The sequence below is a fragment of the Cheilinus undulatus genome, linkage group 21 (genome assembly GCF_018320785.1).
Source record: "Cheilinus undulatus linkage group 21, ASM1832078v1, whole genome shotgun sequence".
Lineage (NCBI taxonomy): Eukaryota > Metazoa > Chordata > Actinopteri > Labriformes > Labridae > Cheilinus > Cheilinus undulatus.
In genome coordinates this window covers 33,582,122-33,598,749 of record NC_054885.1, presented here as the reverse complement: position 1 = coordinate 33,598,749, position 16,628 = coordinate 33,582,122, and the positions used below count along the sequence as shown (strand labels likewise).

The window sequence follows — 16,628 nt, the reverse complement described above, 5'->3', positions numbered from 1 at the left end:
CATTTTTCTCTGCCAGACAACTTAAAGGAGGGTTTTGAACTCTGTGCCCGGGCTGAGGCACCAAACTGCAACTGTGGTCCTTTTTCTCCAGCTGCACAGCTGATCACAAACAAGCTGTTTTCAGCAACAGAGACAGTTTCTCACAGATGCAATGAAATGAAAGCAGGGGACTAAATGTGCTTACAAATAATCATTTAAGCTATATTATGAAACATTCACAAGAAACGATCCAGGATGATTCCAGATGAAAAAGAAATATCTGGATATAAGGGATTAGGTGGGTAGGAATGGTCAGTTAAAGGTGCAGTGTGTAATATTTAGTGAGGAGTGGAAAGTAACTAATTACATTTACTCAAATTATTTTAATTGAGTCATTTTTTCTTCCTGGTGAAGGCCTTTCTGTGCGGAGTTTGCATGTTCTCCCTGTGCATGCCTGGGTTCTCTCTGGGTACTCTGGCTTCCTTCCACCACCAAAGACATGCTCATTAGGTTAATTGGTGACTCTTAATTGGCCGTAGGTGTGGGTGTGAGAGTGCCTGGTTGTCTGTCTCTATATGTCTGCCCAGCTGGTGACTAGTCCAGGATGTACCCCGGTGGGATAGGCTCCAGCATCCCACGATTCCCAATGGGATAATGGATGGATGTTCCTAGAGAGCAACAGAAAGGACTGAATAACAGAAACCTATTTTTTATAATTTCATAGTTACCATCAGCAGTGAACATTCTGATCTATAATCTGACTGTTAGACGTTGTTATTACTCCCTAATTCTACACACTGCACCTTTAACCTGAATCCATTTCTTTCCTGCAGCCAGTGGTCATCAGCACCAGCAGTGTTATTAGCTTTTAAAGGCCTTTTTCACACACGCATTCCTGGTCATTTCTAGGATATTTCAGGACAGGCTGCTCCTCAAAATCCCCCTAGTTTTCTCTTCACACATGCACCTCTCAGCTGGAAACTTTCACTGTCTGATTAGAGAGTGGAGGAGTCTCAGAAGGCAGGACTTGACAAAATAAAAAAAAAAGAATGCTAAGGAAAAGATGAACAAAGTCCCAGTCTAATGCTTTTTTTAATTGGGTGTATTCATAGCATCCAAAGATAAAAAGTAAAACCAGAGAGCAGAAATCAGTCTTCCCTATATGAATGAAAACTGCACCTACAAGCCACTCACTATTGTAACATTTTCACCTCGCCTGCTCCCTCCTTGTGAATTTTCCTGAACATTTCCTGCTGCTTTCTCACATCGGCTCCCCCTGACTTCTTGCAGAAATCTCACTGGAAGTTTGCCAAGAAAAGTTGGTGATAAAGTTTGGCTGAAAATTCTGTTCATTTGCATTCATACGTGTTGATCACCTCAGAATGTTTTGGTGGAATTTCAGGAGTTCTGTGCATGGTTGAAACAACCTCTCAGTGCTTTTGATTGAGCACAGACTCCTGTCTTAAACTACCTGTGGGAAAAAAAAGACTAATTGCAAGACAGCTGCCTTCATACCTCAGGTGTGTGGTGTCAGAGAAAGAGGAGGCAGTGTCGCTCCTTTCATGTCAGAGCAGTCACGTGGGGCATGGCCGGAGGGGCATTGCTGCTCTGACACAGGGAGCAGGGATTGGCCATTGCATGCCAAAAAGCTGCTTTCTCATTGGCTGGTGTTTGCCTCCAGGTGGTTTTGTCACACTTGGTTAGTGTTTGATGAAGTTCCCTGTGCCTTTGATCTGAGGTGAAACTGGGCGTTAACGTACACACATGCACACACAGACAGGGAAGTACTATAAATAAACACAAACTTTTTCACAGTTTGTATATTCTTTACCATTAGTTTAACATTTTTTATTGACATTATATTGAGTTGATCCACAACATTGATACTTTATGCTTATGTCCCTTGTGAAAGAGCTAATGCAGGCCTGGGTTTTTGCACCAGTAATAAATAAAATGAAACTATGTCACAGAACCCTTGAGCCTCAACAGCAGGATAAGTTAGCTTAACATTACTGATTCCCTGGTTTTAAAAAATACAGAATCTCGTCTTCTAGTTCTCAGGTGTGGATCTGGTGCCTAAATTAAGCCTTTTTGAGTACCTTTAGATTGAGATTACACATAAAAAGTAAAAACATGTTTCTAAAGTGGGGCATATACATAGAAAGCAATTAAACATGAGCTCCTGAAATGTATACGTTTTCTCAGAAACTGAGGGTTATTGAACCTTAAAGAATCATTTTGTATGCACTCCTTTTTATTTCTTAATGAGTAGCACAGTTAAACTTTGTATTTAACAGAATAATGTCTCTTATTTCAGTCATGGTCTCAGTGCTAATGCTGATAGCTATTTTGAATTAAGTCTTAGCCTTTACAGTAAAATGTCCTTTATTTTTAGTCAAATTTGAGTCATTTTTAATTATCAAAGTTTAACTCTAGTTTTAGTCTTTACTTTTAGTCAATGAACTTATTTTCTGAGAACTGTTTTAATCAGCCAAGTTGTTAAATTGATAGGTTCTTTGCAGCCATGTGATTCTGATGTAGCACAAATGTCCGCTGGGGTCAGGAAGTAGGGGGCAGCCATAGGGAATAAATGGGATCAGAGGAAAGTTAGTACTTTGAAGCTCTAAACGAACCAATACGCTGTAATTATCATCAGAAAATTTCTAAATACATTGAGTATGATCCCTGCTCTTTACAAAAAGAGATTTTTTTGCATAGTTTGACTGATTTACCTGACATGGAGGCGATCAATATCATGATTTCCTCAGTCCAGACCTGCTAACATCCAGCATCGTGTAGCCAGATGAAGGGAAAAAAAGAGTCTAGGGGAGTTTCGAACTGAACTAAGAGGCTAGCTGAGCTCTTTTAACATATAAAAAAATCCTAATTATGCCAAAAACATGTTTAAGATTGAAATAGGGATGTGCTATCAACACAAATAAACATGGGGTAAGTGGCTGAGTAATGGTGTGCCATTCATGAATGAGCCTGTTCTATGAAACCAAGGTGGCTAGCTCCTGTTTGAGCCCAAGTTTCCTTTCCTCTATCTTTTGTCGTTATCTAGTCCACATTTAAAAAGCCAAAATGGTACCAAATTGAGCTCTTAGGGAGCCAAACAACCAGCTCAACTGAGCTGTGTTAAATGATCTGGATCTCTTTAAAGAGATTTATTCCCCGTCACAACACAAGAGGCTGGACGGACATCAGCTCAGGAAATATGGGCAAGATCAGTTTAATATGTTAAACCATGACAAAACTGTACTGAGCCAAACTGGACAGCTCTGTCGAAACGGACTATAGATGAGCGCTGTGTGGCACTGCTTGTTCAGGCTTCAGAGAGAGGCTTTTATAATTTCTGCCTGCGGCCATTTCAAAGTGAGTTTTCTAAAACTGTTTTTTTTTTCCCTGAATATTTCACTACTTTTGGGAAACGAAAGCAGCTTGAGAATAAAGAATATTTTTTATTTTTTTCTCTTTGGAAGCTTGGAAAAGTTGCAAACAGCTCAAATCATGGCCTTTTGGTAGCATTTCTCTATGCAGATATCACTTCTTGCCCCCCAAGGGGATTCTATGCTGCTGCGTGACCTCTTCTGCAAAGAAGCTACATGAATGTTAAACACTCAAATCTATGCTCTGTTAATAATTTAATTACTTTAAAATATACTGAGGAAACTACTGGCATAACTTAAATGCACAGTGGAGAAATATGATGGATTTTGAATTTCTAACAGTCCAGCAATAACATTTAAGTCTTGTTTAATTACCCTGGGTGAAAACATGATTACTTTTAGTGAGAGTTTATATCACCCAAGACCTACTTTTAACCACTCTTATTTTTGTCTTCCTCCTTAAATAAAGTTGACAAAATTAACACTGATGGTTTCAGACCACACTGGAAGCAGTGCAGCATCCATTTAGTAAATAAAAGTAAAAGGCAACATAACAAAAAACATCTTATTGCAATTTCAAATTGTGACGCTGGTAAGAATTACTTCACTCTGTCAATAAGGACTTATAATTTTGTTATGAAATGTGAAATTATTCTACATAGTTTAGAAATCAAAGTGTTTTACAGCCCTATGTTTTCTGTGTAAAAAATAAACATGTTTTTAGGTATATAAGATTATGTTTGACCAGCCTTTAAAAAACATGACAATGTTGGCCCTTCAATTGCATAATACCTGCAGTAGAGGTCCAGTATATCAAAATGCAAACAATCAAAGGCCATACGAGCCTGTGTTATCTCTACACTCAGGTCTACACAAACATATCAATGAGAATTTGTCCATCACATCTCTGTCTGAAGTTCAAAGAGCCTCCTTTCTTTCCAGACTAAGAGAAAATAAAAATGCAAGGCTCCAGACATTACTCATTTCTTATCTTTTGTCTAACAGTATCTCAGATCTGAAGTACTGACAGGCAGGGAGGAAGTATAAAAGACCTTTTCTGTAAACTTTAAAGGATTGCCAATCAAGTGAATATTACAAAAACAGAGGTCTGTGCCTTAATGCGTTTGCATGGTAAGACACCTTCCCACGCCTCCTTAAAGACCAGCCCATTAAAAAAAAAAAAAAAACCTAATGTTCTGGGCTCTGCCACAACTTGAATGCCAGATGGGTTTGTGGGTACAGGATGGGGGCACAGGGAGACAGAGAAAGAATGCAGGTGGAGGAGAAAAAGAGAGTTTGATAAAGAAGCAGTGTGGGTGAGAGGCAGGATCCACACTCTCTGTAGCCCAGAGATGAGGCGTCTTTATCTGGCACAGAGGCAGCTTCACAGGCCCCTCAGTGGAGAATGGAGATTGGGAGGTCTGGGGTTGTGTATGCGTTCAGTCTCACCAGTGAACAGAACGTACAAAGATAAACTTCAATAGCAGCCAGACTAAAACACCCCTCCTCTCGCACTTTCTACCCTGCCTACCTCCATCACTTGCTTCTCCCTCTCTCCTTCTGCCTTTTTGATGCAGCTCAAATGTATGGGACTATCTTAACGTGTGATCTTATCTCCTATGATATTATGTTTCTCATTATTTCATTCCAACAGCTTCCACTGTCTACTCCCAAAACATCACCCCCATCCCCCTGTATCCCTCTCTGTCTCTCCCTTAAACACACGTGTCTTTGATGGGAATCCATTCATGGATTTAATGGATTTCTCCGGCCCTTTTTTCCAGGATCTGGAAGATGTGTTCAAAAAGAGAAAAAAAGGGAAAAGCTGGCCTGCCCAGGCTCTGCTTCCAAGAGCATGGTGGACTGCAGAGGACAGCATTTCTGTCTGCATCAAAAGAATGAGAAATTTTCAGCTTACAAAACAGGGCGAACGAGTCAATATGGATCTGAGAGCTGGCTGACTTCAATACCATGTGGGAAAAAAACAGGGCAAAACGAGATAGTGAAACTTTTCCCTGCCCACTCCGAAGTCAAACTTGGAGACAGATTAGAAAGTAGAAAAGAGGGGAAAGTAAGATGTTCAAGCTTTGGTGAGGTTTTTCAGAAGCATGCACTTTTAGCTGACAAAAAAGGACCAAGAAATCATTCATCTCTTTCATAAAAAGTGAAACTAGCACATTGCTTTTAGTGTTATCAGTTTAAGTTCAACATTCAGCCACACTCCTTTGAATCCACTCCAGATTCCCCGACAACTGTGGGTCATTTTTTTCCCTGTGTACAAAAAAGAGGGAATTAAAGTGTGCCAAGAAGATAAAATAACTTTTAGCTGCAAAACAGCCGTCAAATATCCAAAAAGAGAGAGAAAAAAGAGGGGACTGATAGGAAACAGCATGATTTCTTCAAATGAGGATTACCCTGTAATAAGCACACTCTTTCCCTCGCATCTCTCCCTTCTGTACCCCAGGTTCTGGGTGCCATATGGAGCCAAAATGGCCGCCTGGGTGCTTTGGAGGTCCCCGCATTCCGGGGCTAATGCTGCGCAGCTGGCGCGGGATGGTGTCTAATGAAAAATGCTCTCTTTGATGGGCCCTGCAGAGGGATTAGGTTCTGATCAACACCACCTTAGGTCAGCTTCCTGCTAGACCAGCACAAGATTATGGGTGATTTCCCAGCCGTGGGTCCAGTTTCTTTAGAGGTGAGGGGAGTGAATATGAGACGGAAAGAGAAAGAAAGAGAGAAGGAACCTCAGAACTTTTAATTGAAGTACTTCCTGGTTCACTAAGATACCAAAAAGCAAAGCTGTGGTTTCCCCTCTTTGACCTACCCTTAAGTCGGATCTCTGGACTCGTGTGTACATTTCAGAAGGAGGATCTCTAGACTTAAAGGCTGCGTTCACAACTCAAGCCTTAACACTTGGTTCTGTTTCTTTCCTCAGGCATGATTATTTTGTTCATTCGTTCACATAACTTCTTAAATGTGGCCTGTATTAGACTCCTGTATAAACTGGACATGTGAACAGGCAGAGCTAATGATCTACAACCCACTCTAGAAGAAAAAGGTGACATCTTTACAGTTATTGAAGAAACTTCAGGGTTAACTCAGTTGGTCCAGTACCACAAAATCACTAGCCTCAATTTGCAGATTCATGGTTAATTTTGTTCCTGTCAGACCTTCCTGCATCATTGCTGGAGCTGGATTTTCATTTTGGACTATATGTTCAGCTTCTTCATACACTATTTAGACAAAAGTCTTTGTACACACCTGTTTATTATCAAACTTAGGTGTTTCAATCAGAGCTGTTGCTACAGGTGTATAAAATTAAACACTTTGCCATGCAGTCTCCATTTGCAAACATTTGTGAAAGAAAATGTGTCGTTCTGAAGAGCTCACTGACTTCAGGAGAGGTACTGTGATGGATGCCACCTTTGCAATAAGACGGTTCATGAAATTTCCTCCCTGCTGGATATTCCACAGTCAACTGTAAGTGATATAATGAGACAGTGGAAGCGTTTAGGAACAACAGCAACTCAGCTACGAAGAGGAAGACCATGTAAAATCACAGAGCGGGGTCAATGACTGCTAAGGTGCATAGTGTGTAAAGTTACACCAGTTAGAGGCACAAAATATTGGGTATAAAATGTGCATTCTATATGTTCAACAGGAGCTGACTTCATACTTTTCAAGCAGTAGACACCCAATGCTGGGAATGTTTTTGTGCTCAGTTGAGCTTGAGTAGGGGAGGCGTACTCTGTGGAGTGACAAATCACGCTTCTCTATTTGGCAGTCAGATAGGTGAGTGTGGGTTTGGTGGATTCTGGGAGAATGTTACTTGCCTGACTGCATTGTGCCCATGGGGAAGTTTGGTGGAAGAGGGATAATGGTATGGGGCTGTTATCAGGGTTTGGTTTAGGTCCCTTATCTCCAGTGAAGGCCAATCTTAATGCTTCAACATACAAAGACACTCTGGACAATGCTATGCTTCCAACTTTGTGGCAACAGTTTAGGGAAGGCCCTTTTCTCTTCCAACATGACTATGGCCCAGTGCACAAAGCAAGAATTATAAAGACATAATTTGAGGAGTGCAATGGAGAAGAACTTGACCAGCCCACACCTAAACCCCACTGAGCATCTTTGGGATGATTTCATGCCAGACCTTCTCTTCCAACATCAGTGCCTGACTTCATGAATGCTCTACAGAATAAATGGGCACAAATTCCCACAGGAACACAACAGGATCTTGTGGAAGGGCTGTTACAGCCCTTGATATTCAGACTGAGTTAAAACTGCAAAAGAACCTACAGTATTTATACTGGATTTAGATGCACACTGACCCAAATCTGAATCTGAATGGAAAAGATCAGATTCTGTGTGACTTATGCTGTGTAAACTGCCAGGCCTGAGTCACATAGCAGCAAAAAAATCAGATTTAGGTCACTTTTGTCTGCAGTTTGGACTTGGTTGAAGACAGTTCATGTGGTGTTTAGAGCAGAGAATTATCAATGATGGGCTCTGTTGGTCTGAAATGACTTATGCAAAGGTTGAACTTCAGCTTGAACACAGAAACATTAAAATGCACTGATTTTTAACTACAGTTCTTTGGCAGGTCTTTGCTTCCCAGCAGGTAGAATAGGATGTACTCTAAATGTAGGTGAAGTTTAAGCCCTACACCTACTGTCCAGTCCTTGAACAAGAACCTGGATTCCAGCAGCTTTCTGCCATCTGTATGGGAGTGTGTATGAGAGAATAAGACACGATTTGTAAAAGGCTTTGGATAAAAGCACTATATAACTAGTCCCAGTTCCCCCCTACACACTGAGAAACACAAACACAATCTGTTCTCACTGTCAGCCCTGATGAAAAAAAATAGCTAGATAAAGACTACACTGTTCACAAGTTCTTTGACAAATATCTACGGGAAAAGGAGACATAAACAGAGGCAGATGTACAGAGAGACAGTGGGACAGAAGGTAAGTGATGAATGTGAGATAAAACACTTGACTGCATAAGGAGAAACATTTTGAAAAAACATCTTTAATCAAATGCCCTAATCTGCATTATAGAGCTACATTCTGTCTTTCTTGCTGCAGTCTACTGAGATTCTGGAGACAGCTGACTGTCCCTGACTTTCTTTTTATCTTTGAGTGAAGAAATAAGCTCTCTTACTGGGAAAGAGACTGACATAACATGACATATATTAGAAAGTATCCATTTCTCTTTGGCTTTCCCTCCTTGTTTACCCACCTTCTCTTGTGCAGCGTCCCTCTCCTGCTGGTGGCTTGTTTGAAGGTCAGTGCAGATGCGCTCCATGTCAGAGCGGAGCCGGTCCAAGGATGCCTCTTTGTCCAGAAATGCTTTCTGTTTTTCCTCCTCTCGCAGTAATGCCAACTCAGCCAACTGTTCCTTATGCTGGGCATGGGCTTCCTGAAGTTCATCATGCAAACCTGACAACTGGGATTCCAAATCTGAGACCATCTGGAAAGAGACACACAGAGATATGTTTGGAGGATTAAAGTAAGTGATGCTAACTTCTCTCCTGCAGATATATGTCCTACAGATATCATGTGGCAGAAGAGGTCGGTGATATGAGCTGTAATAGTGGCGCATAACTGAATCTGTGTGGCTCAAGTTTTGGCTTGCTCCTGAGCCCTAAGCTATTTTTAACCATTTTTCTTGCCTGGACTTCTTGTCTTGAAAGCTCCCAAAACATCAACCCAGTAGTGCAGAGTCAAGGTTTGAATATCCTTTCTTTCAGGGCAACCTGAGCTTTAAGAATATCTGTGCTTTAGTTATTTAAAAAAGTTACAGGAATACAAAGACAAAAGAAAAAACTGAACCTAATCATTCTGTAAAAAAAAAGTCTTCAAAATATTCACATATTTACAAAAAAAGTTACACTTCTTTGTGTGCTAGCTTTATTTGTGCCATTATTCAAAGCAGTTCCTGTCTGCAGTGACACAGAGAGCCATATCACAGGCTCTCTGTCTCTCTTTCTCTCCTTTATGAGCTATTCAAGCCGTCTCTGTCACACAAGTTCCAGGCTCATTAGAAAACTCTGTAAGGGCTACGGAGGTGTGGATAGCATAATTGGAATGGCACAGCAGCAGGCTGCAAGAGTAAAAAACAGTAAATGGCTACAATTTATGGTTCAAAAGTTATTAAACTTTTTTTTTTCTTGCTTATGAAAATGTCAGTGTCAGAGGGTTAAGCTGCTACAAAAAAAACACCCTTCTTCCTGGCATGACTATTTCATCATAAATGCATACAAACAATATAGCAACTGGGGACTTTAAGTGAGGCTAACTCCTTGGAAGTAATGTGTTCATCATTGAATTAACTGACCTTCAGCAAAGCTAAAATCAGCAGTAAATACATGGAGTTACAGTATTTACATTAGCTTTGACTATGATCAGAGCCACAGCTCACTTTTTTGACTCATCTAGAAATAGACTAGTCACAAGTTGAAACACACATTTAGGCAGCTGTAAGCTTTTCTAATGGAGATGTCAATTGCTCAAGACAAATGTAGTCCATCCCTTCCAGCTGTAGGCTCGTGTTAAAGCCCAAAACAGAACAATAGAAACGCTGTGCATTGTGAGCACACTCACTTAATGTAGCTGTAATTTGCAGACATCATACAGCATAAGACTGGTGTCCAATCTGAGCTGTAATCTCTCTAAAATTACTCTTTTATGAGGTACCTGTTACGTGGCAGAAATAATACAGTTGACAGTATCCTTATTATCTAGAATTAAAGAGCAGAATGAAATCTGCTAATCTGGCACCAACAAATGTGTTTTTGTTCTTGGTTTGGATGACCTAGACCTTTTGTTCTCAACTATTGGGTCAGGACCCAAAAAGTGAGTTATCAAGCCATTTTCAGACGCCTGCCTAAACAAAAAGGTGTGGCAAAAAGTCTATGATGTGCTTTTATTCTGAAGGATATGTCTCCATCTCTCTGCTCTAAAACATCTCTGTCCCATCTCAAGCCCAAACTGCCCCATTTTACAAAAGGCAAATGCTTTGAGTCCAGTGATAGGGTTATTTTAAGATTGGCTTTGGTGGGCAAGAGAAGATTTTCAGGTCTAGAATTGGACCATGGGGGTGCTGGTTTGCCTCTGTTGGTAGAGCTTGCGCCTATAACCACAGGCTAGAGTCCTCAATGCACTGGTTGCAGTACCAATTCCTGTTTCTGGCATGGGTTGGTGCATGTCTTTTCCTACTCTGTCTTCCCATATTTCCTGTTTCTCTTCAGCCATCCTCTCGTAACGAAGGCAAAAAGGCCAAGGAATAATGTTAAGAAAAAAAAAAAAAGAATTTGGCCGTGGCATACTTAAGTTTGGAAAATGCTGCTTGCCATTTTGGTTGCCTAAGAACAGAAAGTTTAGAAAGCGGGTTACAGAGTTCATCTTCTGAAAACTGCACTGTTTGGTAGTCAAGTAAACTGGTAATACATGGTTCCCTCTGGATTTTTACCCGTTATGATTGCAAAATGTAAGAAATTTGGGTTGCAATTTGTCATTAAGGAGGTTCTGGTGGGTTCTGGTGCTTGGCTAGTTGAGAAGCACTCACCTAGAGGACAAATAAATAATAATTTGTGTATCAAATAATTCATTATTTTGTTTATTACTGGATTCTTTCATGTGTAAGTGTGCTTATTTGACTCGCAAATGAAAATTTATTTGTCTCTACACATATTTCTGTAACAGGTTTGTCTTGTCTAAGGCTTGGGCAGGTTTAAAACTGTAAGACTGTAGAGGAAGTAGGGTCAAAGTATAGACACAAGTATGTGTAGATAACATCGATACTTGGCATCTATTCAGTGAGAGATGTAAAGAAATGTACAGCATACCCTGAAGATTTGAGCAGAGTGAGATGGAGTTACAGTATCTTTGTGTGAATGAGTTCCTTTACAGTTAAACTAAGCATGAAAGTTTCTCAAACATGCTTGAAAGTGTCAGTTTTCCTCTGGGTTTTTTTGTGGAGGCTGCTGCGATGGCATGACCTTTCATTTGACCTCTCTCTTTTTGAACCGCTGAGCCTCGACTTTGCCCAGCAGAGCACTTTAATAGAGCTGCCAGTGAGAGTCAACATTATATAGTAGGAATGCTAATAAGCGCAACCCCGCGGCCTCTGAAACACCAGAAAATAAGACCGGTCTGACAATGTGCATTAAAACTAAATCTCCAGAGTTTGGGCAATGTCAAAAGGAGAAGATAAGCTTACTGTTGTGTGGAAACTGCATCACTGAGCTGGTATGATTAAGACTGTTAGAGAAGCAAATGAAAAAAGGGCCTTGAAAATACAGGAATTATTCTTTTAATTTAAATTTTACATTTTCTAAGAGGTCGTGCAGGAGGGCATAATGTGCATTTTTAATGCAAACAACAAAAATCCCACTTATTGGTATAAAATGATCTTTTCCTCCTATTTATGACAAGCAATGATCAAAAAGCATTGTAGGTTGCATTGCAGAGTTTCACTCTTTCTTACCTATATTGCACTTATTCCCCAGCTATTGCACATCCTCATTACTCTCTTTGGTTTACTTGGTTTATTTCTTACTTTGGTTTGAACTCGGTGCTCTGCCTCGTGCCCCCCTCCCTCTCCTCAAAAGCATGGGCATCCCAGGACAACGCCATGTTAAGGCAATCAGACAGAAAGTGTCTGAAGTCTTTTTTAGCGGGCACTGGGGAGAATCAAAGAGACTTCAAAGGGGTGTCACAAAAACAGGCAGATGCTGTGGCTCTGTGTTACACTCCCCCTTCTCTTCTCTCCGCCTCCCCTCCTTACACTGGCAAACACAGGCGCATCCGCTTCTGCACACGTACACAGGCAAAGAGTCACATGTGGTCTAAGTGTCACACATATACACACAATAGCATGCAACGCATTTAGAGAATAAGTGGTAAAAACAAACATGAGCCATCCACTATCTCCACGTCCCACTCCTGTCTCTTAAAATTACCAGTCTCTCTGCTCTGCTTCTGCCATCAAGGGCAACCAGCTATTAGATCTGAGCCCTGAAGAGTCTTTAATGTATAATTCTCTCTTTAACAAATGTGGCTGATCCTTCTTCTAAAAGGAGAGAGAAAAAAGTCTTTTAATAAGTTAGAGTATAATCTTCCAGAACAGAGGCATTTGTGATGACACTTCAGAAAGTCAGGAGGCCAAAAGAGCATGTTTCCTTTGGAAGTGAGTGAGCACAGCCGCCTCCACAGGGCACATTTTAGCATGCTGATGTGGAGCTTTGTGACGAAGCAGCTCTTAGTGACAACAGGAGGGAGTGGTGTGAAATGTACTAGGTCAAATCATGTCAGCTGTGAGGACAGAAGACTAGCAGAGCAGCCAAAACGGGAAGTAAACGATGTGGCAGTGGTTAATGGACCATATAGGCTCAATCAAGAGCTAGTAAGTAAAGTCAAATCCAGATGAGAGCCAAAACAAATAGTTGAACAAACATTCAGACGTGACAGATAGCACTATTACCCGTGTACCCATTGCCTTTGCTTACCTTGTCATGACAATTGGAAACCCAGCAACCCCGATAGAATCAAAAGCCAGGATGAATTACAGCCAAGTGTATTAATGCTAGAGATGCCCTGATTGATCGGCAGCCAATCATTTCCATTTTCAATTAAAAAATATGTTAGTGAAGGATTGGAATTAGCGCTCACAGTCACTAATCACCAAACAGATCAACTATGGTTGATACTCTTGTAAGGTTGTAAAAAAAAAAAAAAAGTTACCTGGATACTTTCTCGATGCCAAGTTTACTATTTAAATGTATACTTGATAGTACCAAAAGTACCAAAGCTTTAAATCAAACAGATCTACAATCAGATTTTTCAACCCAGGGCTGCAAAAGTGAATGACAAAGAAGATTATCTAATCTTCTACCTGTTGCTGTGCAGCTGCACAGATTCTGCAAATTCAAGCAGAAAGATGACTCAAACACTTGTCAATAAAAAGCAAGCTAAGAAGACATAACAAGTCCGACAAGGAAGGTAATGTTAATGTAAAAAGAAAATCAGAATCAAAATCAGCTTTACTGGCCAAGTATGCTTACGCAGAAAGGAATTTGACTCCAGATAGCTTTGCTCTCAATACAGGAATTAAAAATGAAGTACAAATAATAAATAAATGGGAAAAGTATTAAAAAATAAGATTAAAATATGTACAAGCTCTCGTGCAGGATGTGCAAAGGTTGAAAGGAATAGAGAGTACAAAACTTACAAGGATGTGGGCAGATTTATACAAGGTAGATAAGATCATTTAAGATAGTTGATTAGTGCAATAGGCACAGATTTTACCACAGCGAGCTTTCTTACAGCATTTGAGTTACAGTCAATAGATTCTAACTTACAGCATTTGAGTATTGTTAATAGATTAAATCATTAATTAGTATGGTAGGTAGATTAATTAGTGCAAATATGCATATAAGGTGAGGCCTTTTTCCACAGAGAGACTTCTTACAGCCTATGGTTACTGTGAATATCAGGGGTGTAATAGTATTTGTATTTGTCCCATGTCGTCACTGTTCAGGGGTCAGGAGTGCTTTGTGGTGATATTTTTCATGCGGCAAATATAGAGGGAAAGTGGATCAATTTGCAGAGGCTGTTGTGTTGAAGGTGCTTTAAAATAGTTAAGACAAAGGGAAGTAACACTAATAATCTGGATATATGTCTGATGCACAGACACCTGGATCTCTTGACATGGAAGCAGAAGTCATGTCGATAAATCTTCAGTGTCCTCCATGATATACCCAGTGTCCAATTATGTTTAATTTTTTCCTGATTTATTCAAATCATCTTCAGAGGACGAGCTATGACCTAAGTAGCTATCTTGCCTCTGGGAATTTTTACTCTGTTAGCTATCATGTTTGTAATAACATAACTGATGCTAGAGAAATTAATCATGGTGCATGCTGGGACATCTGTGGTGCTGCTGTGCAAATGAAGCCTTGGTTTGGGGTTAAAACCCAGAGACCAAGGGGATGGGTGGGACAAAAATTGAGAATGAAGGCGTAAATGAGGCGAAAGGACACCTGAGGGGACCATCAGGTGGATGGCTCTGGATTAGGGCTGGGCAATTAATCGCAAATTAGATTAAATCGCAATATGGCCTGCTGCAATTTTCAAATCACAGAAGGTGCAATATGTCTTTAACCTGAAATTTGTGTCAAAATACCAGTTTAAAACTTCTGTTGCAGCAGAGATATTACACATTACATACAGTATGAATCAGTCATTTAAGTGCCATATTTTTAGAATAAGCTATAAAAAAAACATACTTTCTTCATTTCTGTATGTTATTTTTACAAAATATGAGAATGGCATAAAAATTATCATTACCTTTAATACAACACCAATATCAAATTTGCAAAACGAGTCAAAATCATCACATTCAAAATTTTTTTCAAAAATTTTCAGCCCAGGATTAATAGAATATTGTGCTGTTTATAGTATAGAATAACTTCATTGCTCAAGTTTGCTGGAAAATACATAACATGAAGAACTTTGGAAATAACTGCATATTAAATCCCAAATGCAATATTGGGGGAAAAAAAACATTGCAATTAGATTATTTTCCCAAATCGTTCAGCCCTACTCTGGATGTCTTTGCACATTACCAGGGGCATGGGAAAATAATCTGTTGAAAAGTAAAAAAGTTCACACCTTTAGGGTCGAGTAAGAGTTGGATGCGGCAAGGTAGCATGGCCTAGGGTATTGCCCAGGCAACTAGTAGGGTTGTGCTGTGGATGTCCAAAGGGCCTGAAAACGGCCAGCACTGTCCAGGTCTATTACCAGAGCCGAAAAGTTCAAACAAAAGAGATGCCATCAAACTTGACCTTGGCTGCTGCCCACTGAAGCACTTTCTTATAGAAGAGTACCTATTATGTTTTGGTAACTTTCTTAATAAAAGAAGGATCTCTGCTTGAATCTTATTTATGGTGAATGTGACATAAAATAGATAAAAAAAAGAAAAAAGAAAGAGAAAAAAGGTTATCGGTTTTAAATGTTTGAAACTTTAGTCAAGTGTAAATGATTCTCTACTCTCGTGCTGCTTTGGGGAAGCGTCCGTGGATCACTGCCATATATGAAAAACATGATGACATAAGAAGAAGGTAGAAGATGTCATAAAGATGTCATAACCATAAACAGGCCGTTGTTTTGACTTGGCAAACACGGGTGGAGCTAACAACATTTATAATGGCTGTTTTCCATGCTGGCGGTGCCAGTGCCAGCGCCCTGTTATTATTCATGCTGGCTTAATGACATAGCTCACAGGCACACCTAAACGGAACAGGGTTTAATTAATCTCATTAGTTAGTGTACACTTGTGCTTTTCCCACTGAGATGAGTAAATGTGAGTCAGTAGTTGGCATTAGCATGATGGGTGGAATGTTTTAGCTTTATGAGGTAAAGGCTTTCAAAGTTTATCTACATTTAGAAAAGAACTACTGATATGATATTGATATCACTGATATATGCTTGGAGTTTGATGAAAAGAGTTTTACAGTAGTTTTTCAGTGAGCTTAGTTTTTGCAACAATTTAGCAAATGATACTTAAAGTGATTATAAATAAATTTTGGAGGTAATGGGACAAGATTAGGCCAGCTGGGTGTCACTGTTTTCAGTCTTAGTGTCCTGTCCCTGACTTTACAGTAAATGCTATTACACTAAAGATAGTAGGGTTGATTTTCATCAATATTTATTGATATCCAACTTTTGCAAAGGATGCTAATATGCATTTTTCTTGGAGCAACACTATATAACTGTTCCACCTTAAAAATCAGCCTCAGAGTCAATATCAAGAGTCATTCCTTCAATTAAGAGTGTTTAAGAGTGTTTACTCCATTTCCACAGAGTGCCTTGGACACCTGCTTTCAGCACTATGTAACTTTAGACAGCTGGCCACAGTTCTTTTTTTGGAAATGTGTACAGCTTTATGTGACAAGTTCTAACACTATCGCAAAGCATGCAGCTAGAAATGGCCGGTGAGGACCGCTCTGGTCAAGTGAAGTCACACTACCAGTGCTAACCAAAACATGGCGGCCTCCTGCTGAGTTTATAAGCTCCAATTTACTCAAAATAAAGATATCTAGTGAGTTTTTTAGTGCAAAATGAATATGAGAGATAGAGATACAGTATCTGTCCAAAAAGGTGATTTTTTTCTGATCATGCAGGGTTCCTTTCAACAAGACAAGTTGACAAGACAATTACTATCTGCATTCAAATGTGAAATAATTTGCCCGAGAAC

The 16,628-nt window shown here is 39.9% G+C and overlaps 1 protein-coding gene across 2 annotated transcripts in view; it reads right to left on the bottom strand.

The window, feature by feature from the left end:
• Positions 1-16,628, bottom strand: part of cep112 (centrosomal protein 112) — a 211,097-nt gene that overhangs the window by 76,323 nt on the left and 118,146 nt on the right. For both annotated transcript variants that reach the window (XM_041816932.1, XM_041816933.1), the window contains exon 21: positions 8,610-8,840. In XM_041816932.1, the coding sequence (XP_041672866.1) occupies positions 8,610-8,840 (231 nt within the window). The remainder of the gene's footprint in view (positions 1-8,609; positions 8,841-16,628) is intronic.